Raw genomic sequence first — 26,687 nt, 5'->3', positions numbered from 1 at the left:
AGCCTGTCATTATGCATTTGCCATTTTCACTGTTATCACTGTCCCCCTCAAAACAAACTTATTAACTGGATATTAGTTGTTACCAGAAATGCAGCTTTTGTAGTATATATAAAAATATATTTTTTACTCTTTCTACTTTTCTAGTTTAATATGTATCCGATGCATGTTGACTTTCTATATTTGGGGTTAAATTATATATGTATTTTTTTTACTTTGTATAGTTTTCTACTTTTCATCAGTTCTGAAATAAAACAAGTTTACAAACAAGAATATGCTTGCTTGCTGGGTTGAGTTGTATACTGTCCGGGTCTGTTTAGGTCCCTGAATCAAAAATGTATTCTAAACCTAATGTGATGTACCTCATGGGGTAGGTGACCAGCTAGACAGGTAAGTTGATGATGCATCCAAAATGCAGGTACTTTGAAACCGAGTCTCTTATCAAAAATAATAAGGTGAGAAGTTCCATCATGTGTGCATAATATTTTATCTCCCATTGCATTTTATTCTGAAGTTCTATTGAAAATGTCCAGCAGGTCCAATTCTAAGAATGGAGAGATCAAAATATAAGACAAAAATGAGGGAGGTGAGCGATGGCTCATTCATAAGATCTTTCTCTGCATCCCCACATCAGTGCCCATCTGTTTACTACAGTTTAGTATCTTCATCCCTACCAAGTGGTCCAAGCCAAGTGATGATCACTTTGAATGTGGAGAACTTCCTCATGATCTTATAGGTTCAGCCTATGTCCCCTTGTCTAGAATTGCTGAAACCTCCATTATTTGTTATCTGACGTGACAATTTAAATTCTGGATTCAAGCATCCAACATAGATCAAGTATAACACTAGAAAAGCTAGTATATTATAAAGAACCCCGGTTGTGGGGATGTGATGTTGGGACAAAGGTGGTTGCTAATGCTTGGAAACACTGAAGGTAAACATTCCACTAATTCAGTAGAAATCTGCCGCAAATTCGGCCTAAAAGTTGCAAATAAGTCTTGATTTTTGGAATTGTCAAATAGGAAACTTCACAAAAGGAAAATTTATACGTTTTGGAATGTCAGTATGTTGTGCATGAGTGAAACATTGTAAGCAGGAAGTGCTTATATCCACTTTGAATGTGAAACCATTGTTTTTGGAATTCCTATTTGATTAGTATAAAAATATTAATGAGGTGGAACAGTATGCTATGGACAGTTCTGGGAGAATGGCAACTTTTCATGTATGAAGGATGAGGTACTCTCTACTTTCCGAGATGGAGGAAGGAAAGCACTTGGGACCCGACCCATTTGTTCCTCAGCTGCTGCCATGATTTTTGATTCTGCCGCGCTGAGGGAACTGCAGTAGCACCCTCCCACCCCTATCCCCAAGAAGTCCACCTACGTTCCAAAAGCAGTATGATGGTTCATTACTAGAACTATTACAGAACCCAAGAGAGGGCGGCGAGTTGGATCGAGTTGAAATCAATTATCCAGTGGTAATTTCACTGGGCTAGTAATCCAGAGGCCCAGAGTAATGCTCTGGGGACATTGGTTCAAATCCCACCATGACAGCTGGTGGAATATCAATTCAGTTGATAAATCTGGAATTAAAAGCTCATCTCAGTAATGGCAACCGTGTTGATTGTCACATTAAAAAAAATCCACCTGGTTCACTAATGTCCTTTAGGGAAGGAAATCTGCCATCCTTACATGATTTGGCTTACATGTGATTCCAGACCCACAGCAGTATGGTTGACTCTTAAATGCCCCCTGAAATGGCTAAGCAAGCCTCTCAATTCAAGGGCAATTAGGGATGGGGAACAAATGCTGGCCTTGCCAGTGACACCCTCATCCCATGAAAAGAATAGAGTCTCAAATGGTTTACAAAATGAGTTAGTTTGCTGTGTAAGCAAACATGGCAGACAGTTTACATAAGCTGAGTCTCACAAATAGCCATGAGATGAATGACCAACTAATCGTTCTAGAGGTGTTGGTTGAGCGAACAATATTAGCCAACTGAGAACTCTGCTGTTCTTTGAAAGGACCGTGGGATCCTTAATGCCTGTATAAACCAGACATTGATTTAATGGCTCACCTGAAGGCTGACACGTTTAGCACTGCAGCACTTTGTCAGTATTGTACAAATGTCAACCTAGGTTAAATGTTGAACTTGAGCGTAGTTCAATGATAAACCTCAGGTAATGCTATCAACAGACTAAGCCAACATTCTAAGAAGCCAGCTCTTTTTGAATAAAGTTGAAAGGAAAACTAAAGTTTTAAAAAACTGAGGCAAAGTCTAATTTAAACTTCCCTTTTAACACAATGTTGCCAATAAGGTGCAGTGGCTGACTTTGTAAATTGCATGAAGAAAACACTCAATATGGTGGTAGCAGTGACTCTGGGTAGTGCCCTCACCTCAGAGTCAGAAGGTTGTGGGTTCAAGTCCCACTCTAGAGATTTGAGCACAAAAATTTAAGCTGACACTCCAGTGCAGCACAGAGAGGACACTATATTGTCGGAGGTGCTGTCTTTCAGACAAAATGTTAAACCAAAGTGGGTCTACACTCTTCAGATGTAAAAGATCCTATGGCGTGACTTTCAAGGAGAGCAGGGATCTATCCCTCGTGTCTTGCCCAATATTTATCCTTCAACCAACATCACTAAAAATGGATTGTCTGGTCATTATCACATTGTTGTTTGTGGGAGGTTGCTGTTGTGCAAATTGGCTGCCATGTTTCCTATATTACGACAGTGACTACACTTCAAAAGTACTTGGTTGTGAAGCACTTTCGGGTGTTCTGAGGTCGTGAAAGACCCAAGATAAATGAAGTTTTTTTTAATCAGACTGAGAATGTTCCATTGTAAATTAAAATTACTATCATTTGATGATCAAGACTTGGCCTTGTTAACATTGAGGTGATGACGGAATGTTTGAGCTTCAGATGGATATCTGAGTCGTCTTTATTGTCTCCTGTATTTCCCCCCTGTGTTCCTAAAGTCTTCAGTCCTCTCATTGAGGATGATATCCTGTCTTTGCTACAATGCTGAAATAGCCATTTTTAAAAACATTGTCAGAGAAGTACCCTAACTCTGAGGGATACCTTCTGTATGTGAAAGCAGGGAGTACCTCTCCTAAGTCATAGAAGATGACTGGGTAGTAGTCACGATTGTAGCAGTTAAACACTAATAAGCCCTGTGCAAGGCATACAGGTCACTCCATAATGGTCCGGCTAGCTGATTTCTCTTGGTCCTTTTCCCCCCTACCTCATTTTCTTTCCTTTATTTTCTTCTGTCTCGTCATCATTCTTTTCCCTCCATCTCATTCTCATCCTTTTTTATCCCCATTTTTTTCTCTTTCCTCCTTGTCCTCATTCTCTTCCCTCCCAATACAATTATCCCCTTTTCCTCATCACCATTCCCTTCCCCCACCCCAAGTTGTTGGTGCCAATTTGCAGCATCAAGTAGTCCCTGATTTCACTCCTAAATGTCCTGGCTCTAATTTGAAGAGAGTGCCTTCTGATGCCATGCTGCATGGCTAGGCCTAAAGCCTAGCTTGGACTGGGTTAAAGGGCTGCCAGAACATTTGGATCCAATGTGGGTCGGTGCCTTTGGGAGAGGAAAGATGCAAATTATAAAAATAATTCAAGAATGTCCGGTAATTCAACTGCCTAAAATTCCAAGATTTTTGTGGCCAAGGGAAAGTATATCTGTGATGTAGGCACACTTAAAAATGAAGAAATGGGAGTCTAATGCTAAATTCCCAGTGGCAATCGAGGCATTGGCAAAATATTTGAAAAACTTTCACCTCTTAAGCCATATCAGCTGCTGCCCAATATTCCTACCTATCCATAAGGTGGAAACATTGTGAATATTATACTAGGTGGGGTTTCCTCCTCCCTTTAGGCAAATGATGCTGTCCCTAGCAAAGTCCCGCCGTGCTGCATTTCTGGTGACTCTGAAGACCCTGTGAAATTCCTGGGCCAGGGTATGTTATCTTTTGAAAATAGCAGAGGAGCTATATAGTTCCTTCTAATGTTAACAGGGAAACCCAAAAAATTATTCATCACTTAGAGATCATGGCATGGATTTCTGTGGCTCTGTTTGAGTAGTCCACAGAAGGTTAAAAGCTTTTGGTTCATTTTAATGCCATGGAAATGAATTATTGCCCTTCTGATTATATTGGGCTCTCAAAGTGTGATAATTCCTCCTTAAAACAAGAACTGTAGAAACCTCCCAAACAATTCTGTATGTTATAACCTAATACGGTAATTATAAGAATCTGCATAATTCTTTCTAGCAAATAAGGGAAGTTATCTTGTTCGTCATACTAACATGCATTGATTTTCATTTTATAATGTGCTTCCTCCCATACCTTGGTCGCTGTGTGCAAATTAGTTTTTTGTTTCATCTACTGGAGATATTCAGGCATGTTTCCCTCACTGATGGCCTGATTGCCCCACAGTCTTCAATGTTGCTGAACAGTCGAGCATTTCTCCACGAGAGATGTAGGTTAAATGATGGGCCGGTTACTCCAACAAATCTTCAGTAACTACCAATATGCTGTTGGTTGCATTGTAAACGTGTGGACGCAGTTTGGCTGTGCACCTGGGAGCAATTTGTTAAATGGGGAGAAAAGCTACTGCCTCTTCACACACTCATCTGAACCCCAATAAAATGTGATCAGAACCATCAGCTGTCAAGATAATGGGAAACAAGAACTTAAGTTAGACGGCGAGAGAAACAATTGTAGCCTGAAACGATGGACTGTGTCTCCAATTTCCATTTTGTCCTCGCGTTCTCCTAACCTGGCCAACAACTGCAAGAAACAATATTTAAGAACTCCCCTGCACTGTCACTAATACTTGGCTTGCAGTTTGCCAAGTTAGTTAAGAGAACAATCTGTCTAAAGCAGGAGCAGGTAAAAAAGCCATTAAAAAGCACAGAAACTTTGGGAATGTGGGGAAAAACCTTGTTGCTTTTTGAAATTATTAAGCGTCAATGAATTAATGACATGGAATCTTCAGCCCCTCTTGAAGCGATCAGACACAACGAGCAAGATAAATTATGAACCTGAAGGGATTTGTTTTAAAGTAGCCTGGTCTAATTAATTCTGCTTAAACTACACAGAATAAATCCTAAACAAAAACAGAATTACCTGGAAAAACTCAGGTCTGGCAGCAATCCTCTTGAGTTCTGGCTCTTGAATGTATGGAGCCCCATCAGATGTGTATAAAGGAGACTGGCTGGGGAATTGTGAAATGCAATTTATATAATGGTGACACTTTCAGAATGTAAATAAGGGTACACCTTTGGCTGGCTTGCTTCTCAGCAACTTTAACTGCTTATAAAGACAAATTGAAGACTCAACCTGCTGAAGTTTGCTACGGTCGCATTCTCCTCGGACACCTTTGATGCAGAATAACTGGTGTTGAACAACTGAAGCTGTTTTTATATTTGGTTTCTTGCCATTATCTTGTAGGTAGCTACAAGCAACTTCAAAGTCAGCTTGACTGGTTTTCTCAGTCGGATGTTGAGGTATGCCCAGTTTTAGAGAAAACATACAAAAATGCCTGAGTCCTGTGCATCACACTAGCTGCCAATAAACAAATGTAAAAACAATTCGATAAACAGTCAGATTTGAAACGAAATTGGGGATAATGAAAGTTATGTTTCATGTGTTCGGATTTTTTCACTCCTCTAAAGTCGCCGGATCTTGTGTATTGTCCCAAATGTGCGGCATCCATTCATCCAAGTGGCCATTCTTAATGTTTAATCTCTACTTTGAATTAATGGCAGCCTGATTCTGGCATCTTCCTGACATTCACACAGGTGCACTTTCCAGTGTGACTTTATGGAAAGAGTGAACTGAAATGGAGAACCTTGGCTCCCCTTGCTGTCCTTAGCCCAGGAATGTTGAGGCAAATTGTAGGTTGTCAGCTGAGAGAACACATTAATCCCAAGACCCTTCTCACCAGTTTGGCGCAGTACATTGCATGTATCAACTAAGCTCTTCGGGTAGCTGCCCAACACATTTCAATACCACTGATTCATGATAGCATTCACAGAAAATGACTAGTCATTGTTACACAGTTATTGCATGTGTAACCAGAATAAAAATTAACAGCTACGGTACATCACAGGTTTGAAAGGTGCTTGATGAAGCTTCATTGCTTTGCAGTTTGTTGTTAAAGATGGGGTTTGGGGCAAATGTGCGGTATTTGTACTGCATTGGTGCTATGCTGAAGGAGTAAAATCTGAGCAGCTGTTTGCTTGAAAAATGAAGGTAAAACACAACTGCGAGAAAACAGTGGATCTCCTAAATAAGTGCCTGTCGGGTATATTCTTATGACTAAATTAAAAAGGATGTCCCATAGCCTGTGCAATGGTTTTCACATCCTGCAAAACAATTTGCAGTGAAATATTTTATTTAATTAAAAAGTGTAACTTCAATGTTGCTATTTTTTTTTTTTGCAACTGTTTCCAGCTTTAAGTTTGGTATGCCAAATCATTTTAGCCTATTTAGACTAGTTTAATCAAGAATTCAGCTTCTATTAATGGGTTGCTTCGTACAGAGCTTTGCAAAAGTAGGAGGTTGTTCATATTGAGAACTCTGAAAAGCCTCCTTAATGTTCTGTTTTGAAGTGAGATTCTGCTTAAAAGCCACCCGTTCTAAATTTATCCAACACACTCTCCTTTTAAATTCCTCCTCAACAGCTACTGCTATAACCAAACTTTAGGTCGCCTTTTCTAATATTTCCCCTCCTGGCTTGGTATTAAATTTGTTCTATGCACCTTGAGATGAGTGCTATATAAATGCAAGTTGTTGTAAGACCTGTGAACTTCTGAATGTTTGTACATGCGATAATATTTACCAACAAGCTATACATTTCTCTTGGGGCCATCTGTGCATGTGAACTTCGTCCATTTTTAAGTTTTAAGATCATGATTGGTGCGCATGATTCCTGTTTTAGATTTTATAATTTTCTGCCTTATGCAGAAGATAACAAAGTTGTTTTGGGGATAGAGGGAGGAGACGACTGGAAACTATATTGTGACTTAGGCACTTCACATGGGGCCAGGATAGATAAGAGACTTCCTCACTAATTTTGCTTCCTTCCACATTTACTGCTTTCGACTCAAATGTTTTAGGCCACCTGTATTTTTACAGCAGCTAAGGGACAACAGTGGTGGAAAGTATTTGACATCATTTTGTTGGTAAATTTTGGGCATGTATGAAGCACTTGTAATCAAATGTGCTGTAACCTGCTTTGAAAGAAGCCTTTGAATCATTTACTAGATCCTTTCTACAAGATAATACAATTAGACGCTCCACCTAGATTTATGTGGTAGACATGCTCTCTGGGGGAGGAATAAACAACAACAAAGCCCACATTATTCCATAATGCTGCTCATGTGCATGGAGGTGTAAGCATTTGAGTGTTTCTTATAACCCCTGTGGACCTGACTCTTGTTTATAATGTTGTGTTGAACCTGCATTCAAAAATCACCTTATTATCTGGGCCAGAAGCAATTCTTAATGCATTTGATTGTGATTCTGATTCTGTTAACCTACAGGACAGTACTACATGTATCCTGTTAATGAGAATGCTAATTAAAATGAACCGTTCAAAGACAGCCATTCCAATTGCATTACATTGGGGGAAACACTGATTTTGTGATTCACTCATCCTTGGATCAACAGCTGGTGGCACAATGGACAAAAACAGTTTCGTGCATGTAGTTAACCAGATCCAGTGACTCTCGATGCTCATTGTTTTTCATGAGCAGACAAAATACTGTTTGCACAACTAAGTTGCTATTACATAACTGCCTGCTGTTGAATTTAGAAGACACAGCTTGAACAGGTTTAGAGGTTATGAAACTGTCAGTTTCAGTAAGTAAACCCTGCAAGAGATGGGGCAATCAGCCTACAGGATTGCAGGGTACGGGTTTACATTCACAATTACCCACATAATGATTACTTAACCATAGCTGCCCCACAGCGGGGAGACATTGAAGAAAGGGAACTTGTCGACTGACACACCACCTCCTTGCTGGTGGAGAAAATGAGGCATCAGCCACTGCTGTCTGCTTGCAGCTAGTTACAACAAGACCTAGAAACGCGTTGCCTATATCCCTTTATAATGGAAAAAGAAGGCAAAATTTATTGGGGAGGAGCAGAGGACAGCGCCCAAAGTGCAAGATCAAACTCGAAGAACTGTTAAATCGTTTAACTCTTAAGCACAGAGGGGATGGATTAATGTGCAGCCAGTATAAATCTTAATAGAATGTGATTAGTTAATAAGACTTTGCTAACCAAGAGGTCCTGATTAAGAGGTTTCTATTGTAGGTATTTCTATAAGATACTAGTTGATTTCCCGTGAAAAGTATAACCAAGTGTGGCGCTGATGAAGGACTGGGGGATGTTTGTTCCATCATAGAGGCATAATTCAGATCCCCAAGGGAAGGAGGGACAATCCAGAGGGGAGAACTTCAACTAGGCAAACCGTGCCAGTTTATGACACAACATGTGCCTACCTTGTCGGCTGCAGGTGGATGAAATCGGGTGAAAATTCAAAGAAATGGGGAAAAAATTTGTAACACCTAGCCCTATTTTCAAAATTAAATTCCTACTCTACAACAAAGGCTGCTATACATTTTTTTTGGGATGTAAACACAACTCTTGCTGTAATCTGCTGAGAGCAGGTCCTCTGTTGGAGCTGTTTAAAGAAAAAAATGTCAGCTGGAGCTCTTTTGTGTACAGTATGGATTAGATGTGGTTGTCCGTCAGCCAGCACATCTCAATTTCAACTCTCTTCTGCAGAGATGCCACCTAAAGCCAAACATGGCAGCCACAAGAGTCGCTCTGGACGGGAGCAGAAGAAGGTAGGAATAACTGATGGGCTGAGACTGCGTGCTCTTTGTTTGCTTGTGGGGTGGTTTTGGGTTTTTAGCATCTCTTCATTTGCTACTTTGAAAACCTGCATAAATTAAGTCAATTTATAAGACACTGCACTGCTGTTATGACCCTGACTACATTTTCTGTTGCTTTCCCCTCCCCACGCCCCAACTTAATGTTTCTACCACTCTGTTAGCCAAGAGAAAAGGCAGACAGTCAGCTCTCCTGATGTATTTAAAAACTGGTCCATTTGTAGTTCCCCTGAGAATGAGAGCTCTCAGTAATTGTGAGCATGATTTTTCAGCTTGCCCTTTCCACTTAAGGCATAATAGCAAGGCCCCATCACCATGGCTTTATCCTCGAGATACTGCTATTGGTGTGGGTGGGTTGGGAGGGGGGGTGGTGGTTGCTAGGTATATAGCTAAATGTATAGGAAACTGCAGACTTCTAGAATATGATGCGTCTCAGAGGTGTAGAATTGTGTTTTCCCCCTTCCCCCACATATTGTCCCCACAGGCTGTTCACAAGCTCAGCTCACTGAGCTGGGCTAATTTTGCAGCAGGGAAATCTGATGCCTGGGTCTTCTCTGGTCATTTCCATTGCACCTCTTAATGCTGGGCTTGAGTGACACCATCAAAGGACTAGAATAGGTTGTTGTGGCCTCGGCCAGGGGTTTGGTGCAGAAAAAGTAATGCTGAAGGGCAGAATAAAGACGAAAAGGGGCTGTAAATGTGTTTTTCCCATTTGGAAGGGGGAGAACTGTAATATAGTATTCATTTAAAAAGAAACTTCTTTCCATGTAGCCCCTTTAGACAAATTCAAAAGCTTGAAAGCCTAGTAAAATGCTGGAATAATGATTTTCTTTGCTTCTTGATTGCTCGGTGTTACATGAGTTTGAAAAATGTAGAAAATCTCAAAGCATTTTAATAAATGTGCCATGCTCAAAGGTAAAATTCAGTAAATGTCAACTTTTCCAAGTGTTTTAAATGAAGAAGTTTGAGACCTGCCGACTTCTCTTTTCCCCTAGTGTTTTAGCCACTCTGCTGGTAACGAAACATCAAAAATCTGTAAATTGGAACATTTTGTAATACGCATATCCTCTTTATCTTAGGAACACTGGAGTTAGGCCACTTATCCCACGAGCCTGTTCTGCTGTTCGGTTAGATTATGGCTGACCTGTACCTCAACTTAATTTCCCTAATACCCTTGCCTAGCAACAATTTGTCTACTTCCATCTCAACTTTACATTGGCCTCCAGCATACACAGTATTTTGGGGGAAGGGAGTTCCAGATTTTTATGACCTTTGTGGGGAAAGGTACCCCTGCATGCCCTTCTAAATGGCCTGGCTCTAATTTTAAGATTGCATCCTCTCATTTGTGATTTCCTCAGGATGAGGAAATAGTTTGTATTTACTCAGTTGAATCCTTTTAACATTTTGGATCGGATCACCCCTAAATTTTCTATACACTGGAATACAAATCTGATCAGAGAATCACTCCAATAGATGCCTTTGTGCAGCATGCTTGTGAAATCTACTTAAACTATGAAATGCTCATCAGCTCAGTTTTGCTGTAAAGATTCTATTTCATAAGAAGCCAAAAGTTAATATTTTCAAACTGTGACTCAGCTAAGCTTGGTTGCCTGTTGGTAATGTTTTGTTTTATTATTGTATTGGTACTGTGGACTCCTGAATCTGGGGTCTAGCTCAGCCAGCTGCACCACCACTGCCAAAGGTGGAGGCTGGTAGCTGTTGTATCTCCATAAGACTGAAAAGTTTAATTTCTGCTTTTGGTTGTGCAAGATCCTTGCTTTTGGAAAGGAGGTGGGGGAGTGGGGCAGGGAAGGAGTGGCTGTGGTGGGTCTCTAACACATTAAAACAGATTTTACAGCACATTGTGGGAATTGGTGATTTGCACATTGGACTGGCATTTAGCCTGGCTCGACTGCGGGGCTAACATCAATTCCCCCTGCCATGCCCTAATCTTTCCCCTTCCTTCCCTGAAGGATGTCAATTAAAAGCATCAACCCAGCTGATTCTAATCTTCCCTTGCCCTCAAAGAGAGCCTATGAGGCTGGGTGAGACAGTTGTGCTGGCCCCTGCAGTAATCGTTAAAAGTGAGTTTTAGATTGTGTGCTTATCCAGTATAACATCCTCCAAGGCCAAAGTTTCAAAATGTAAGCACATAGTGCATGCTTTTTTGAAGTTACAAATTTGACTGTTTGGAGTGGTGCAGCTGTACAATGCAGTGGCTAGTTTGCTATAACTGAGAAATTGGGAGGTGAAGGTTTAATCTTTCAGCCCTCGGGAGCTATCAATCCCCATTCACTGTGCACATGTGTAAGTTGGAGACCTGGTGCTGTCTGCTTTGGCGAAAAAAAGGGGTGTATGGAATGGAGTGGAGTTGTCTTGTCTGGGCCACTTAACTATGCCAGCAGCTTGTTCCAAAGTGACATCATACGAAGCCTGGGAACAGATTGATGGGAATTAGATGTTGGATGAGGTGACCAGGAGGGCTGGAGAGCAAATACTGAAATTCAACAATAATAAACAAGTCCCAGAAAAATACACATGGCATCTTGAAAGGTAGTGCAAGCCTAAAGTGCCTGATCAGGGTTTAAAATTAAGTTACCAACATTATATCATCGATTGTAGCATTCGCTGCTCAGCACTGTCTGATGAATTTCTTCCCTCTCTCCACAGCACCACCACCATCATCAACAGCCGCAGCCAATGAAGCAGTCACCTCCGCAGTTTGTACCTACTTCCCTTCCGATCATGGAGCCGCAGATATTGACCAATGCCTATGACGCCATGCCACACTTTGGGCAGCCCATGATGCACCTTCCCCACCAGAGTGAGCTGCAGACACATTTGCCGCCGCCGCCTGAGCAGCACTCGCCCCCTCACCTCACCCAGCATTCGGTGGTGTCGCCTCCAGGTTTGTGCACACTGGCAGTTTTGTTTCTAGCCTTTCAGGAAAGTGCAGCATCAAGCTTGAAAGGTTTTGTGAAGCTGCTCTGTAGTTAGTCCTTCCACTAGGTTTCAGTGAAACCATCCCGCCCCCCCATGCTGGATGGGTAGAAATGTACTATATCCACTTGAACCCGGAATAGCACCCACGAGTGTGGTGGGTTAAGTGTGCTTTTCTTTTCCTTTGTTATTTTCGCCATACTATATGCTAAATAAATGATTTGATGGGTACATATTTACGAGCATTAACCAATGTATTGGCACCCACCTTGCTGATTTTTTTAATAGACTGCTTATCCTTGCTTTCTCTACACACTGCTGCTGTTTCTCTTTCCTATTAATCTGTGCTGCTCAGAGCCTCTTGAGGGAATGTCAAAAGAAAGCTACTTGCTAAGGTTCAATTCCTCTTCTTTGAAGAGATCGGGATGGAATGGGAATGGAGGCAATGTAGAAAAAAAACATGTTCCTTGATGACAAAGGGCTGAATTATGACCAAACTTGGGCCCTTCAGCTTAGAAAAGTGGCTTTCTGAGGGCAATTTAGAGTTGATAGGAAATTATTCTTGACATGGGGAGCGATCAACTTATAGAGTAGAATTCCAGGTAGAGTAGTGGTTACAATACCCTGGCATCATTTAAGAAACAGCTGGATACTGTAAGAGTGAGGTGACATGAGGTTCTTTGAGTGAATGTATTTAGATCTGCATCCATAACTATTTGAGATTCTACTGTATACTGAACTTGTTTTTGAAAAGAACAATGTAATAATGGTCTCTCCTTTTGTGACATCTTTCCTTATAGCTTTGCACAGTAGTCTGCCTCAACAGCCATCCAGACCCAGCGGTAAAGCCGCACCACTACCTCCGAAACAACCGCGGCCTCTTGCACAGTCCCCGCCCATGGTCCCACAACCTATACTACAGCCGCCACAGATGACGCAGCCGCCAGCAATGTTGGAAGAAGAGGAGCCACCACCTCGTCTCTCGATTCCCCTACATCCTAGTCAAATGCATCTGTACCTGCAGCAGCTACAGAAGGCCCAGAATCAAACCCCACTTCTCTCAACAGTCCAGACCTCATCCCAACCCCAACCAGTCCACAGCCAACCCCAGCCAGCTCATACACAACCCCAGCCACTGCCCCTCACCCAGCCTCCGCCGCATCCCCAACCTCAGCCTCTACCACAGCAGCAGGTGCCACAGCAGCATCAACCGAGGCCACTTCACATGCAATCTATGCAGTTTCCACCCCACATTCAGCAACCACAGCCACAGCAACCACAGCACCAGCCTCCCCAGCAGGCGAAACCCCAGCAAGTCATCCAGCACCACCACTCGCCACGACAGCCGAAGCCTGACCCCTATTCCACAGGTAAGCAGTTTTGCAAAGGCCTACAATCACTCTGCCAATTGTGCATGACAGATGTGTGGAAATACTTGGGAGGAGGCCTGGAGTGTGGGCATCTTTCATGTTCTTGTTTGTTAATGAATATATTGAGCAAATATCAAAATGGAATTGGATATATACTTGAAAATGAAAAAAAGTCGGGGCTATGTGAAAGGAGTAGGAGAAGTGGAACTAACTGGAAAGTTCTTTCCAAGCGTTGGCACAGGCACAATGGGCCAAATGCCTCCTTGATGTATGATTCTCTGAATCGTATGTTTCATTGAATCATGAACAGAAAATGCTGTAAATACAATGGCTCTTCTGCAGGAAGAGTGAATTTTGTTCGAATGGGCAGGTGTGGTATTAACACATGGGTTTTGTGTATGAAAGTTGGGCTTATTCTGTTGTAAAGATGTCTGGTTGCAAGGTGTTCACCCTGCAGAAGCTTGCTTGTGTACACAACTGCAGAAACACACTTTACTTGTAATTCAGGGAGAAGGGAGTCAAAATTCATACAAACTGATTGTTTCAATGGAAAGTTGTTTTTGACTCTTGATTTTTGATCCTCTTTTTCTCTCAGCTCATTTGGCAGACGTGCCCTCCCCGCTCTTGATGCATTCCCCACCGCTGCCACAATTTCCATCCCTTGTCCAGTCACCACCAAGAACTGTGCAGACGAAGAAGCAGGTAAACAAAACTGGAATTAGTCACTTTAGTACAATGTAACATGGGACTGTGTGTAGTCTATTCCACTCACGCCTAGTAAGTGCATCAATATTTCTGAAAGCATTTATTTTTTCCAACCTTTCCCTGCCAGTATTCTGAATATATTTTCTCCTTGCAGACATATGGATGCAGGGAGTGGGGGGGGCGGAAATGCACTCAGTTTAAATTGTGCGCACCTAGACACGTGAGCATTGTCTCACAATCGACCACAAGAAACACCGTACTTGAGCCTAGATCATATTATGACCTGACAAGAATGGCGTGTACACTTTCAGGGAGGATTCACTGGATAGCAATTAGTAGCGGAAGCCCTAAACCAGTCTTACTCCCCTGCTAATTCCCCCTCAGGGATCAGCACAGACTCAGGATCAAGCCTAAGGCCATTTGTGGTTTATATGGCTCATCTATTCATTGCCCTAACCAGCTGAAGCATTGGGGGGGGGGGGGGGGCCTTTCTTTGTGAAGTATCTGTCGACACTGGTCCATTATGAATGTCAGGTGCAACAGTGTTAGTAGTGATAGTCACAATATACATTGTGTATAGCAACCAGTAGCAAAAGCTTTGCTGGACCTTTTCCAGCGAGTAAGACTCAACAAGGCTGTGTGCACCCAACAGGGATGGCTACGCTGAAAATGGAGCCAGCCTGTCAATGCCTCCTCTCCCTCTCTTCCCATCCCCCACGCAACCTACCATGTCTGAAATGGGTGCCATTTGGGAACCATCATCCCATGGGACTGTTTCTATAGATATCTGCTGCATTTTCCCTGAAGCTGCTGTATGTTAATGAAGCCTTCTGCCACAGCCGAATGGAACAGTTCAAATGACAGACTGCAGGGAAATAATTTAAGTGTAGTCAGTTCCTATTCATTTTGCTGTAAAGATATACTCATTTAACTGGTAGGGTTTTCCATTGTATGTTTTGTTGCATACTTATAATCATTCTGTAAGATTCTAATGATGGGAGTGAGACAAAATTCAAATTTTTCTGAAACAAGTTAAGGTTTTAGTGGTCATGACCCTCAAGTTCTAAATCTATAGTTAAATTGTAACCGGATAACAATCAACATAGTATTGATAATTCTCATGCAGCATTATTCAGAATGTCAGGTGTAAATATAGTATGTAGACAATAACTGAAAATTCATTTGAGAAATTTACATGTTATCCTTTTATCTGAAGGGGCTGCGATAAGAGTAACTTGCAACCTGACAAATTGTCAGAAACATGCCTTGACTACATGAATATGCAGCATTCAATTTCTCTGCCCATCTCTGTTTTTAACTCTTAATTCCCTCCCCTCCACTTCTACTGTGCAGTAAATGTCAATAAATGACCACTTTCCTTGTCATTCACTGCAGTGTAAAAGATGGCCTGGTGTGATTTGCCTTCTGAATCTTCCTCCCTGTTTTGCCTGGGAGAAACTTTGCCAGTCAAGAGTCTTGGTCACACAGACCTCCAATGCTTGGAGCCTGGTGGTTTATGCAAATGCATTGCCCTGCCTTGTGAGCAATAGAAAGGGACTTTATCATTGTCCTTCAGAAAAATGCTGTGTTTGAGCTTTGGTTTGACTGGATGCCTATTTCTGGGAATATATTAAGGGAGGTTAGAACTGGGTAATGGAACGCTTCACTTTAGATAGCAAGTCCATGTCCAGTGTAAACTGTCAGGATATAGAACAAAGTTTCTTCTATAGTTACTCTGATTTGAATATTAAGAAAAAAGTAACCAGAGGGGAGGCCTCCACTGTCCTAATTTCTTCCAAAAGCCATTCTTTTCTGGTTGGTACTGCAACTTAGTGCCGTTAGGGGCACCGATTGGACTGTGCCCATGAGGAACAGGTTGAGACACTAAGACACTTAAACGTTAAGACATTTCACGAGCTTTGCGGTTAAATAGTGTGGAGATCTCAATAGCCTGGGTTGGATTGGTGTGCTCTAATGAAGATTTATTGTCTTATAGGAGCCCCGAACTCCCTCAATAGTGCAATCGCAGCCGATGGTGAATGTGAAAGAAGAGAAGAGTCACTCTTCACCGGCAATCCGAAATGAGGCGTTTAGCCCTTCAATGCGCCAGGAGCCATCAAAGCAGAGGGAGGGAGGCAAACCGCCTCCACATCTTGGGCACAGTAAGTAAACAATGGAATTCCTGAAAATTAATGGCCATTGGATATCATATGGCACACTCCAGAGGAGCAAGAAATTCTTTAGATGCTTTAAGCATAAACTCCCTCCAGAACAAGGAAGCACAATCTTAAAATTAGAGCTTGGTCTGGGAAATTCTGGAACTCCCTCCCTAACAGCACTGTGGGTGTGTACCTACACCACATGGACTGCAGCAGTTGAAGAAGGCAGCTCGCCACCACCTTTTTCAGGGCAATTAGGGATGGGGCAATAAATGCTGGCCTAGCCAGTGACGCCCACATTCCATGAATGAAGAAAAAAAAAATTCAGAGGTAATGTCAGAAAGCACTTTCTCAGTGTAGTGGAAATCTGGAACACTTTCCTCAAAGGTTGTTGAAGCTGGACATCAATTGGAAATTTCAAAACCTAGATTTCTAGATTTTTGCTGTGCATTACATGATGTGGAACTAAGGCGGGTAAATAGAATTAAGATACTGATCAGCTATGATCCAGTTGAATGGCAGAACAGGCTCAAAGGGCTGAATACCTTGTTCCTGTGTGCGTTCTCTCGGTGCCCTAACTCGTGTTTTTCCCTCAAATATCACCGATTGAATGGTCATTCATCTCAGTGTTTTTGGAACATTGCTTTGTGAAATGTTTGTCAACTTAGCAGTTGCCCTACTTCCAAGTAATTAATTGTACATGAAAAGGTTTGGCAGTGATAAGGCACAATATAAATGCTAGGATTCCTCTTTTCTGAACGATTGTGTTCTTCCTGGTCCTAGGCTATATTTATTTCTCAATCAATATTGCTAAAACAGATGATCTGCTCATCTATCATGTTGCGTTTTATGGGAGTTTTCTGTGAACAGATTGGTTGCTGCATTTCTTACGTTACAATGGTGGCTACACTCCAAAAGTACTTAATTGATTGTAAAGTGCTTAGAGGCATTGAGGTCATGAAAGGCGCTACAGCAATGCAAATATTTTTCTGATACCTATGAAAGCAAACTCCTTATGGAGCAATGTTTATATTGAATGGAAAGCTTTGGGGAAAAAAAACGCAAGAACATTCAGAACTATATTTTAATCATAAATGTCATAACTTCCTCCTGCTGCGACCCCCTCTCCTTTTAGTATTAATTTAAATGTTTAATGATTGTGTTGAAATTTGGGTGAGTTGGCCTGTTATAAATGAAAATCCTGTCATACAGCTTTTGCACTGAGCCCAGAAGGGCGTCTAAGCTTGAACCATGTCAGGGTCAAGTTTGCAGTGTTCACACCAGCTTTGAAAAGCGTGATGACCATGTGCTGGGAGAGGTCTAGGTTTTTTTTTTGATGTCCCTTTAAGAATAAAATGTGCTGGGGAGCGTTTGAAAGCGGGCTAATTGGTATCCTTAGGTTCCAAGAAATGCACATATGACCTGGGGTTGCTATGGGGTGAGCAACTAAGATGCAAAAGGTAAATAGAAAGTTAATTGTAGTGGGGTAGGGTCAGCCTGTTTGTTCTATTACCCAATTCAGAGGACTGGGAATTCATGCAAAGAGAAACAAGCAAGGCTCTCTCCGAATGGAACAGTTTTCATTTTGGCAGCCGTCGAACAGATCCCGGTGTTGAAGCAGATCTCTGAGAACAGAGCAGAGATTGTGTTACTTTGTGTGTTATACAGTTGGAAAGGACAGAACACTGAAGACAGGAAGAGTGAGGGATTGTGGATTGGACAATACCCACTGCTGCTGTTGAAGTGGTGCCAGAGCACAACAGACTGTTTAAATGGGTCGGAGAAGGAAGTTTCTCAGGATGCTATGTCATCAGGACTGTCGTGACCCGAATGAGAGAGGGTTCAAGGACGCGCGTCTTGTCGGTAGTACCGTGTCCAGAGAATTCGGATGGAATACGGCTGCTGGTGAAGGCGACTTGAGCTGAAACAATTGGATGGGAAGTGAGAGAGATCCTTTCAAACGAAGGCTGAGGTGGAAAGACTGAGATTGCACGTGATGTCACATTCGTGGGGGAAGTAATGCGAGTTCTTGTAACTATGTGAGGCGTATCTTTGTTGTATCGACTATTTAAAGCAAAATTTACCTTTCTATTTGAAATATCCTTGACCTGTTAATTAATGTTTGAGTTGTGTCGATTTTAGTTGATTTGTTACAGTAAAAGTCTTAAAAAGTGAAATCTTGTCCAGTAGTTTTCTTTCCATTGGCGTTGTGGGGATTCCTTTCTTAAAAGTTATCGGTCTCCACAGGGATCATAACAAAGGCTAGCAGATGTGTTTATGGCTCTAGAAATATGAAAGAAAGGCTGCACTTTGTGCTCTTAGAGGCTTATTGTTTTTCATCACCTTTCTTGTCCCTGTGCCTATATCATTTCTAGATCTAATAGGGAAATAGCTTTACCTCCCTCTTTCTCCACCCACCGCCCCGCCATCTGTTGAAGCATCCGAACTCCCTGCAATGCAGAGATCAGAACTTGCACTATGGAGTGCCACGAGCCATGTTTTGTCACTCTGGTGCTGCTCTCTGCACCTACAATATGCTGTACTACTCTGATCTGACCTTCCCTTGGAGGAGTGAGATAATTTACTGACAAGCGCAAGACTGGTATGAGACTCACCACTAAGTACAGAATGCAGTAAAATGCAGGAAATTACAGTGTAGCTGGATTAGCAACTGAAAGGTTTTATGGTTAAGGGTCCTAGCTGAAACGCTAACCTGACTACTACTTTCAGCTGGGCATGCATTTAAGAGCAAAAGAAAATAAGAAATAGGAGCAGTAGTAGGCCATTCAGCCTCTTGACTTTGCTCCGCTATTCACTAAGATTATTGATTGTGGTCTGATTGTAGCCTCAACTCCACTTTCCTGCTTGCCCTCCCATAGCCTTTGACTCTCTTATAGATCAAAAACCTGTCTAACTTAGCCTTGGATATATTCAGTGACTCAGCCTCCATTGCTTTCTGGGTAGAGAATTCCAAGGATCTATGACACTTTGAGAGAGGAAATTTCTCCTCATCTCCATCTTAAATAGAAGACCCCTTACTCTGAAACTGTACCACTTAGTTCAAGATTCCCCTGCACAAAAAAACATGCTCTCAGCATCTACCCTGTCAGGCCTCCTGAGAATCTTACGTTTCAATATTACCTCTTAATTCTTCTAAACTCCAATGAGTATATGCCCAACCTTTCATCCCAGGAATCAACGCACTGAACCTTCTCTGATCTGCCTCCAGTGCAAGTATATCCCTCCTTAAATAAGGAGACTTGCCATCCCTTTCCACTCACCTTTCAGTAGTAAGATTGCTTTGTGGAATTGTGACATCAACCAGTGAATGACACACCGATCAAGATCTCTCAAAGCTGCATACATATTATTTAAGGATACCTTAAACCACTGGGGAGTGAGTGCAACTGAAAGGGCTTTTGGGTTTTGTCATCTTGGCTAGATGGATCCAGCACATATCATGTGGTAGTAGTCTCACTTCTGAGTCCGGTTTTTTCCAATCTTTCCTGATAGTTAGAACCCCTCAGTTCTGGTATCATCCTTTGATGTCGCTCATAGAATTTCCATTCTAAGGAAGTTTAAATGTTGACATAAAAGCGTGATCATCAGGCGTGACAGAGTAAATGAAGTACAAGAGCAAATGTAAGGATGCACAAGATTTGTAACGGGACACAATGTTCTAACTATTCCAGTCCTGAGTATTGCTGTAAAAAGAGACATGCTGTCGAAAAGTTTCGTCTTATAGTTGTCAGGGCAGACACAAGAATGCCAAATTTCAAAGGGAGTAACAATTCATACTGCAAGAGAAAAGGTGCCAATTGGTTGACAAGTCGGGTTCTGGTGGAGGCATTGCTGTTTCTCATGCAGTATAAATTGTTGCTCCCTTTGAAATTTTGGCATTCTTGCGTCTGTCCTGATGAGTACAAGATGAAAAGCTTCAACATCATGTCTTTTTACTGCAATACTCAAGTTCTGAACTAGTAAGCAACTATTTGTATTCAGTCTTCTATATATACACTTGCATGTATGTTTTACCAGTTATTGGGGTGGGGAGGGAGGGTGGTTTAAGATACAGCATTGATCCAGTCTTTGCTCAAAACATAACATGTTAGAGCTAAGCTTGTGTACCAATATCAAGTTTAAAATGGTTACACCATCTGGAACTTATATTTCAAAAGGTCCCAGCCTTTTATTCGTGGAATTTTGATGGCCTTGTATTTTGTACTTCGGATGCCTCCGTTCTGCCAGTAAATTGAGTTAGGATTCTAGTGCAGCCCTTAAATAAATCCGCTCCTTCAGCCATTTTCTAAAACCAGTAGTGTTGGGTCTTACTGTGCTGGACAAATGTTGATAGCTGCCATTCAACTGCAGGACAAATTTGAACAATCTCTGTACTTTCCTCCTACAGGACCAGAGATGAAACACATGGAAGTTGCTGGGCCAGTGATTCGCCCTCCAGAACACGGCACGCAGCCTTCTCCTCAGGACAAAGACAAGCAGAAACAACAAACGCCCAAAACTCCTGTTGCTCCCAAAAAGGTGAGTGAGTTCATGCATTAGCTGGTGTGCCGCTAGCCTTTTCTTTCTCCTCCACTTTCCCCCCTGCCACTCCACTTCTGAAAGCACTTGCTGGAATGTGGTTGAGCAAGTGATGGCTGATTGACCATTCTTCATATGAGTCTGGCCTGATGGTTATCACCCACACACTATCCAGCAAGGTTTGCCAAATAGCAATCGGAATCCCTGTATTTTTTTTTCCATTTCCTTTTCCTTGCCCAGGAGCTATGGGGCTGACTACTGTATCCCAAATGGCCCCAGACCCCAATAAGCTTACAACATAGACTAGAACCTAGGACTTTCTGACCTTGGATAGCATTACACTAAAGTGCCTTTTATACTCTTAAGGCCATTATGGAACTTTTATTTACCTTCTGATATGTATTTATTTTTATAACTTGTCTCATTGCATTTTGGTTTTTTCTCCATCCCAACCAGTTGTCTTTCAAATCTAAGCATTAATGAATGAGATGCTTAGTTATCCGTGTGAATGATCATCATGTTATGATTTTTTAAGAAAAATGTTTGAAAACTTAACTTCAGCTTATGTTTTTGAAATTTCTTCTCTTTAGTAACCTTAAATTGAATAAAAACACTATCTTCTCATTACTGTTAAGTGTCTTTGAGTTCGTTACACCTTGAGAATCCTACATGGTGTTCCATGTTCTTTGTGGATATGTGTGCTTTAGGATCTCAAGATCAAGAACATGGGCTCTTGGGCAAGTCTGGTTAAGAAGACTCCTTCTACTCCCTCATCCACGGCAAAATCGTCAAGCGACAGCTTTGAGCAATTTCGGCGGGCAGCACGCGAGAAGGAGGAACGAGAAAAGGCACTGAAAGCACAGGAGGAGTTCCGTAAAATGCAACAGGAGGCAGCTGAAAAAGAGCGTCTCCGAATGGAGCAGGAGAGGCAAAGGCAAGTCTGGCTCTTAGTTTCATAGAATTATCAAACCTGTGTTTTGTCTCAATTACATCGCCAAATATAAACAATAATTTACGTGTAGTTCCTACATTTGGCTGCAAGTGCTTATTTCCAACCTGAGAGCGCACTCTCCGGTGAATAGATGAATCTTTCGCACTATCTGGTGCCAGGAAAAGTGGCAGATCAGAGGGGAAACCTTTTTGGTTCTGAAGGGCACCAAGCAACAGCCGGCGAAGTGAAAAAAAGATCTGACTCATCAGCTCCCTTTCCTGCCGTGAGTTAATAAGTACTCAGTGATGGCTTGAGCTGCCCCTTCACGTGCAGTACTGACCTGTAGCCCTTTATCAGAGGGTGCAGCTGGAGATTTGGAATATTTTGGCCCAGATTTACCTGTCAAAATAAGGATGAGGCTAATGGCACCCGATCTTTATGTGCAAGCAGTACAGCAACTTCAGACAAGGTGTCAGACTTGCGGTTAAACTCAAATTCATAAGTTCTTCTATGAGTTGTGCCACTCTGCTGTTAGCTTCCCGAAAGCAGCAGCGTGCTGCCTGCCTCGCCATTGAATAGTGTGAAGCTGTGGCATTCGTGTGGTAGATAAACTAAACTCACTACGAAGTTTTCTTTCTGTTCCAGTCTGAGTACCCTTTTAATGTGATTTGTTAGATACTGCCAATCAACTTCTCTGTCACTAAAAATTAACTCTAATGTGTGGAGTCAAATTTTTCATGCTTTTGTTGTCGGCGATTTTTAAAAAAAAACATTTAAAATGAAAGCATTTTACTTTCTCCTCAATTCAATCTTTCTTTTTTAATCTATCTTTTATTTCTCTTCTATACCTAATTTAACAATGAATTCACTGATTCATTACACTTCAGTACTGTTAATTTTGTAGTTCTTCAATCTGGTTAAGGAGCTGTTGGGTCAAAATCCTGGAAGTCCCTCCCTAACAGCACCTATACCGATGGACTTGTAGCGTTTCAACAAGGTGGCTCACCACCACCTTCTCAAGGGCAATCGAGGATAGGCAATAAATGCTGGTCTTACCACAGGTGCTTGCATCCCAGGAAGGAATAAAAAAGTTGGGTGCCTGCTTTCCCCTCACTGATGTTATCAGCTCAAGTTTTCAGTTGCCTGCCACACGGAAACTTAAAACCCAAACATGCAATGCAAGTCTGATGGCAGACTGCTAGATGCCCTGCTGCAGCAAACCCTGGGCTATTGTTTACACTATTGGTCGGGTATATGATAATCTGATGTCCGCAACAACAACTGTGATCAAGGACAGTGAGAACTCAACAGAGGTTAGCCTGGTTTTGACCATGTTTTGCCCCTGATTGCAGAGGTCGAGATGAGGAGGATGCTTTGGAGTGTGCTCGGAGAGCTCACGAGGAGGTGAGAAGGCAGCAGCAACATCAACAGCAGCAGCAACAACAACAACAACAACAACAGAGCTCTCAGCCAACCTCACAGTCAATGCTGGATCAGCAGCGAGAGCTAGCAAGGAAGCGAGAGCAGGAACGAAGGCGGAAGGAAGCGGTAAGTTTCCAATGTATCTTCCAGATGGGGGCCAGTCTTAATTCGGCTCCTTGGAGCTTCTTTGATTGTAGTCAGTTTGTACTGACTTGGTCTCAGAGTGGGCAGTAGTTAAGCCAACTGCAGTTGGGACTTGGGTACTTCTGGGCTAGGAAGTAGAATAAAAATTAGCTTGCGTTCCTGTTCCTGATTATCCATTGACCCCTCCTGTGAAATACAGAGTCTGGACATTGTACAAGTCTGGGACAGGGTTCAATTTTCCCACCATCTCCATTGCTAAATAGCCTTTCAGTAGTCACTAACCAGACCATTAACCACTGAGGAAAAGAAACTGAAAGGCTCTCAGCACCCATGAAATAGAAACCTTGAGTGTGTCAGTGCCTGTCAAAGATGATGAAAATAATTCTTCCAAGGTTTGTTTTTAAATTGGTTGCTGCTGACTCTTTCTTGTTCTTTAAATGCATTGAAATCTCAGAATTTCAGCTTGGCCAAGCGTAATGTCTAAGACCTTTAAGGGAGCACTTTTTGAGTTTAAAAATGAAATATTAACCTTGTAGAACAATGTAACCAAGCTTGGGAAATTTTGACAAGGTGGATGGGAAGGAAGGTGTGAAATGTTTCTTCAGAATTGGGCCAAGTGCGAACTGCTTTGTCTTGCATTTTGTACAACTTTTATTTCATTTTTGCACGAGCTTTCACTTGTAGTGACTTCAAATTTCCACAATTTCCCCATAATGCTTCATCTTAAAACAGGAGCTACAGACACTGTGCACACCATTTGCTTCAAGGTGTGGAACAAATTTCCACCACTTTAATTACAACAACCGTTCCGAGGCTCATTTTAAAATTTCAGGTTGCACAGTAGCTGTAGCAACACACTGAGCAATAGTGTGGTGGGAACAGTTCACTCTGCATTGTCCCATTAAAATAGATGGCCAAACCAAGAGCATAAATTACGCAACTGTGCCTGGTTTGGTAAGTTGATCTGAAGAGTAGGCCAGGAGTGTGTGACACTAGTAGGGGGATGGGTGTGAGGTCTGATTTTTAAAATGAATGGGATAGTGCTTCTATTCCAAATCATTGACAGGGTTTGTGTTTGTTGTGTTCATTGAAATGGGTGGGAATGTTTTTCTTGCAAGTGTTAAAGAGATTTTTTATAACTATGATTTATCAACTTGATAGACTTGGTCAATCTGTCACACTGACAATTCTTCATAAGACACAGGACAGTTCAGACTATTTCGTAATAAATTACTCTTTGGTTTCATAGTTGGCAAAATGATTCAGTCTTTCCTGGAGCCATCAGTAGTGTTGCATTGCTGAGAAAATGGTCGTTGCTCAGGTTGTTTTATTAGGAAGCATTTTTTTGCCTCTTGTTATGAAATGTTCCCCCTCCCTTTCAGTCTTAATGCATCCCACACTATTCCGGCAGGTCTCTTCCATTGGGTGCTCTTGAGCTTGGAAGAGCAGTGTGGAGTAACCTGAATCCCAGTTTCTGGTGCATACACCACTCCCAAAAGCCACGTGCCCCAGATTTGTGAAGTTACTGCATTACTGAGCGACTCCTGCACTATTTAGGAACGTAGGAACAGGTTATTTAGCTACTTGAGCTTGTCCCGCACCATTCAGTGCGATCGTGGCTGAGCTCTGACCTAGCACCACCTCGAGGAGAATTGAGGATAAGCAATAAATGCTGGCCTTGCCAGCAATACCTGTATCCCCAGAATGAATAAAAAACTCCCATAAATCTGACTCTGACCGTCATACTTTTATTTGACAAAAATTTGGCTGTGGTGTACCAATGCAGTCTGCCATAATTTTGAAATTTCAGGGAAGAATAGGAGAATAGAATGAAGCAGTGTGAACTAATGTTGTCTTGCATACTTTCTTTACTGTGCTTTAGATGGCGGCTACAATTGACATGAATTTTCAGAGCGACTTAATGGCAATATTTGAAGAGAATCTCTTCTGAGGGCTCCTGATGCTGGATATCCTGACTCTTGAAAGTACTACGAAACTGTTTTCCATGAGTTACGTGGCACCGTAGTGTTTCGGCCAGGTTCTTGGTGCACGGTCTTTCTGCATGTGTGACCCAGTGAGTGAGCGAATCGTTCAGTCAATGCCTTGAATGGATGGACGAACACAGATGGACAGAAGTCTGCCTTACATTTAACCCACAATATAGGAATGAACAAATAGACAAAAAAAAAACTTATCGATGTTGTTTAGAAAACACGTGCACAAGTGTGCGTCCAGCTTTCCGAATGATACTACTGTAAAGGGGGGGGTGGGGGGGCTGTGTGTACCCATTAGCTGCAAGGCTGTCCTCGCCAAACTCCTTCACTATGTAAGAAAAGATACAGTAACATTCTGATGTATCCAATCAAACAGGGTTTCACTGTTGCCGTGTGAGGGCCCTGTTTGCTGAACGGTTTCTCTGCGTTGGTCCTATAAATCTAGTGTGTCTCCTTCACTGCTAATAAGAGGAGAACAGGGCGATGCCATGGTATATTTAAAAAAAAAAGTTGGGTGAATTCCCCTGTAATCGGGAAAACCGGGCCCTTCACTAAGTCACAACAGTATAATCTGGATGGACTATTTAAGCAGTGCGACTTTGTGTTCATTACTTTTTTTTTACAGTGCATAGTGCTGTCTGCGGATTTTGTTTATCTACAGAGTTTCCAGTTACTAGGCTCAGTGTGTTCTGACAAGCCATGTGATGGTTATGACAATACAAAAAAGGGAAAAAATAATCGTATGTCGGAGGTTATGAGTTTAAACAGCAGTCCCATCTAAAACTTTTGTTTTTTTCCTGTTTTAATTTCTTTTCTGCAGTGTTTGGGATCAAAGCTGGACTACCAACCAAAGTAGGTGAAATTGTTTGTCTCGTTACCTCAGGAGATACGAATGTTGAATGGCACTGCTGAAACTGTTTTGTACTGTTGTCCCTCTGAATAGTTGAGATACGAGAGCTAACTTTCTTTTCTGCGAATAACCAGAGGTTTCAGCCGCCTTTGAATAGTGTTCGACCGATGCTGTATAGTGGGTATAGTTGGTGTGCGATGCTTAAACCTGTTGAATGTTTTCTGTAATTAAACACTCACTTTATTCATGTAGCAGACTTTCAATACTCTTCGGAGGCCCAGGTGCGTGAGTTTTATCTTAATGGTCGATTCCGGGCTTTCCTGTTTTTTTTCCTTCAGAGGGGTGTACAAAATATACAAGCTGTTTCTGTGCAAGTGTCTCATTCGTATTTGCTAAAAGCATCAAGTGAAGTGCTGGCTCTCCTAGTTAAACTCCGCAGCAAGAATTAGACGAGTGATTGATTGTTTTATTATTATTATATGGCAAGATTTAAATTAATATACCATTCCTCGTCTTTGCCTTTAAATATAATTTTATTTTTTCAGCTGTTTTTAACTTTTTCCCTTTTTTTTAAATGAACATTTTAATGTGCCAAAATACCCACTATACAGTACCAGCGAATCCAGTGTTGGCAAATACCTCGGTTTAAAGTCGGTCTTACTGAGAGGCAGAAAAATTGCATTTGGTCTGTATCGATTATTGAATAAACACACCTTTTATACAA

General features: G+C 41.9%; 1 protein-coding gene across 4 annotated transcripts in view; it reads left to right on the top strand.

The window, feature by feature from the left end:
• Window positions 1–26,687, top strand: part of LOC144668825 (bromodomain-containing protein 4-like) — a 169,618-nt gene extending 142,931 nt beyond the window's left edge. For 3 of the 4 annotated variants that reach the window (XM_078531218.1, XM_078531217.1, XM_078531220.1), the window contains 9 exons: window positions 8,803–8,864; window positions 11,580–11,817; window positions 12,650–13,219; window positions 13,815–13,921; window positions 15,921–16,086; window positions 20,492–20,622; window positions 21,330–21,556; window positions 22,906–23,101; window positions 25,002–26,687. In XM_078531218.1, the coding sequence (XP_078387344.1) occupies window positions 8,803–8,864; window positions 11,580–11,817; window positions 12,650–13,219; window positions 13,815–13,921; window positions 15,921–16,086; window positions 20,492–20,622; window positions 21,330–21,556; window positions 22,906–23,101; window positions 25,002–25,070 (1,766 nt within the window). In that variant the 3' untranslated portion in view covers window positions 25,071–26,687. Of the gene's footprint in view, window positions 1–8,802; window positions 8,865–11,579; window positions 11,818–12,649; window positions 13,220–13,814; window positions 13,922–15,920; window positions 16,087–17,751; window positions 18,100–20,491; window positions 20,623–21,329; window positions 21,557–22,905; window positions 23,102–25,001 lie in introns of those variants that run through there. The other variant, XM_078531219.1, reaches the window with a different exon arrangement.

Source organism: Cetorhinus maximus, chromosome 28 (genome assembly GCF_964194155.1).
Source record: "Cetorhinus maximus chromosome 28, sCetMax3.hap1.1, whole genome shotgun sequence".
In the NCBI taxonomy this organism is placed as follows: Eukaryota; Metazoa; Chordata; class Chondrichthyes; order Lamniformes; family Cetorhinidae; genus Cetorhinus; species Cetorhinus maximus.
The sequence above is the reverse complement of the archived record's forward strand: the minus strand, read 5'-3'. Positions and strand labels throughout refer to the sequence as shown.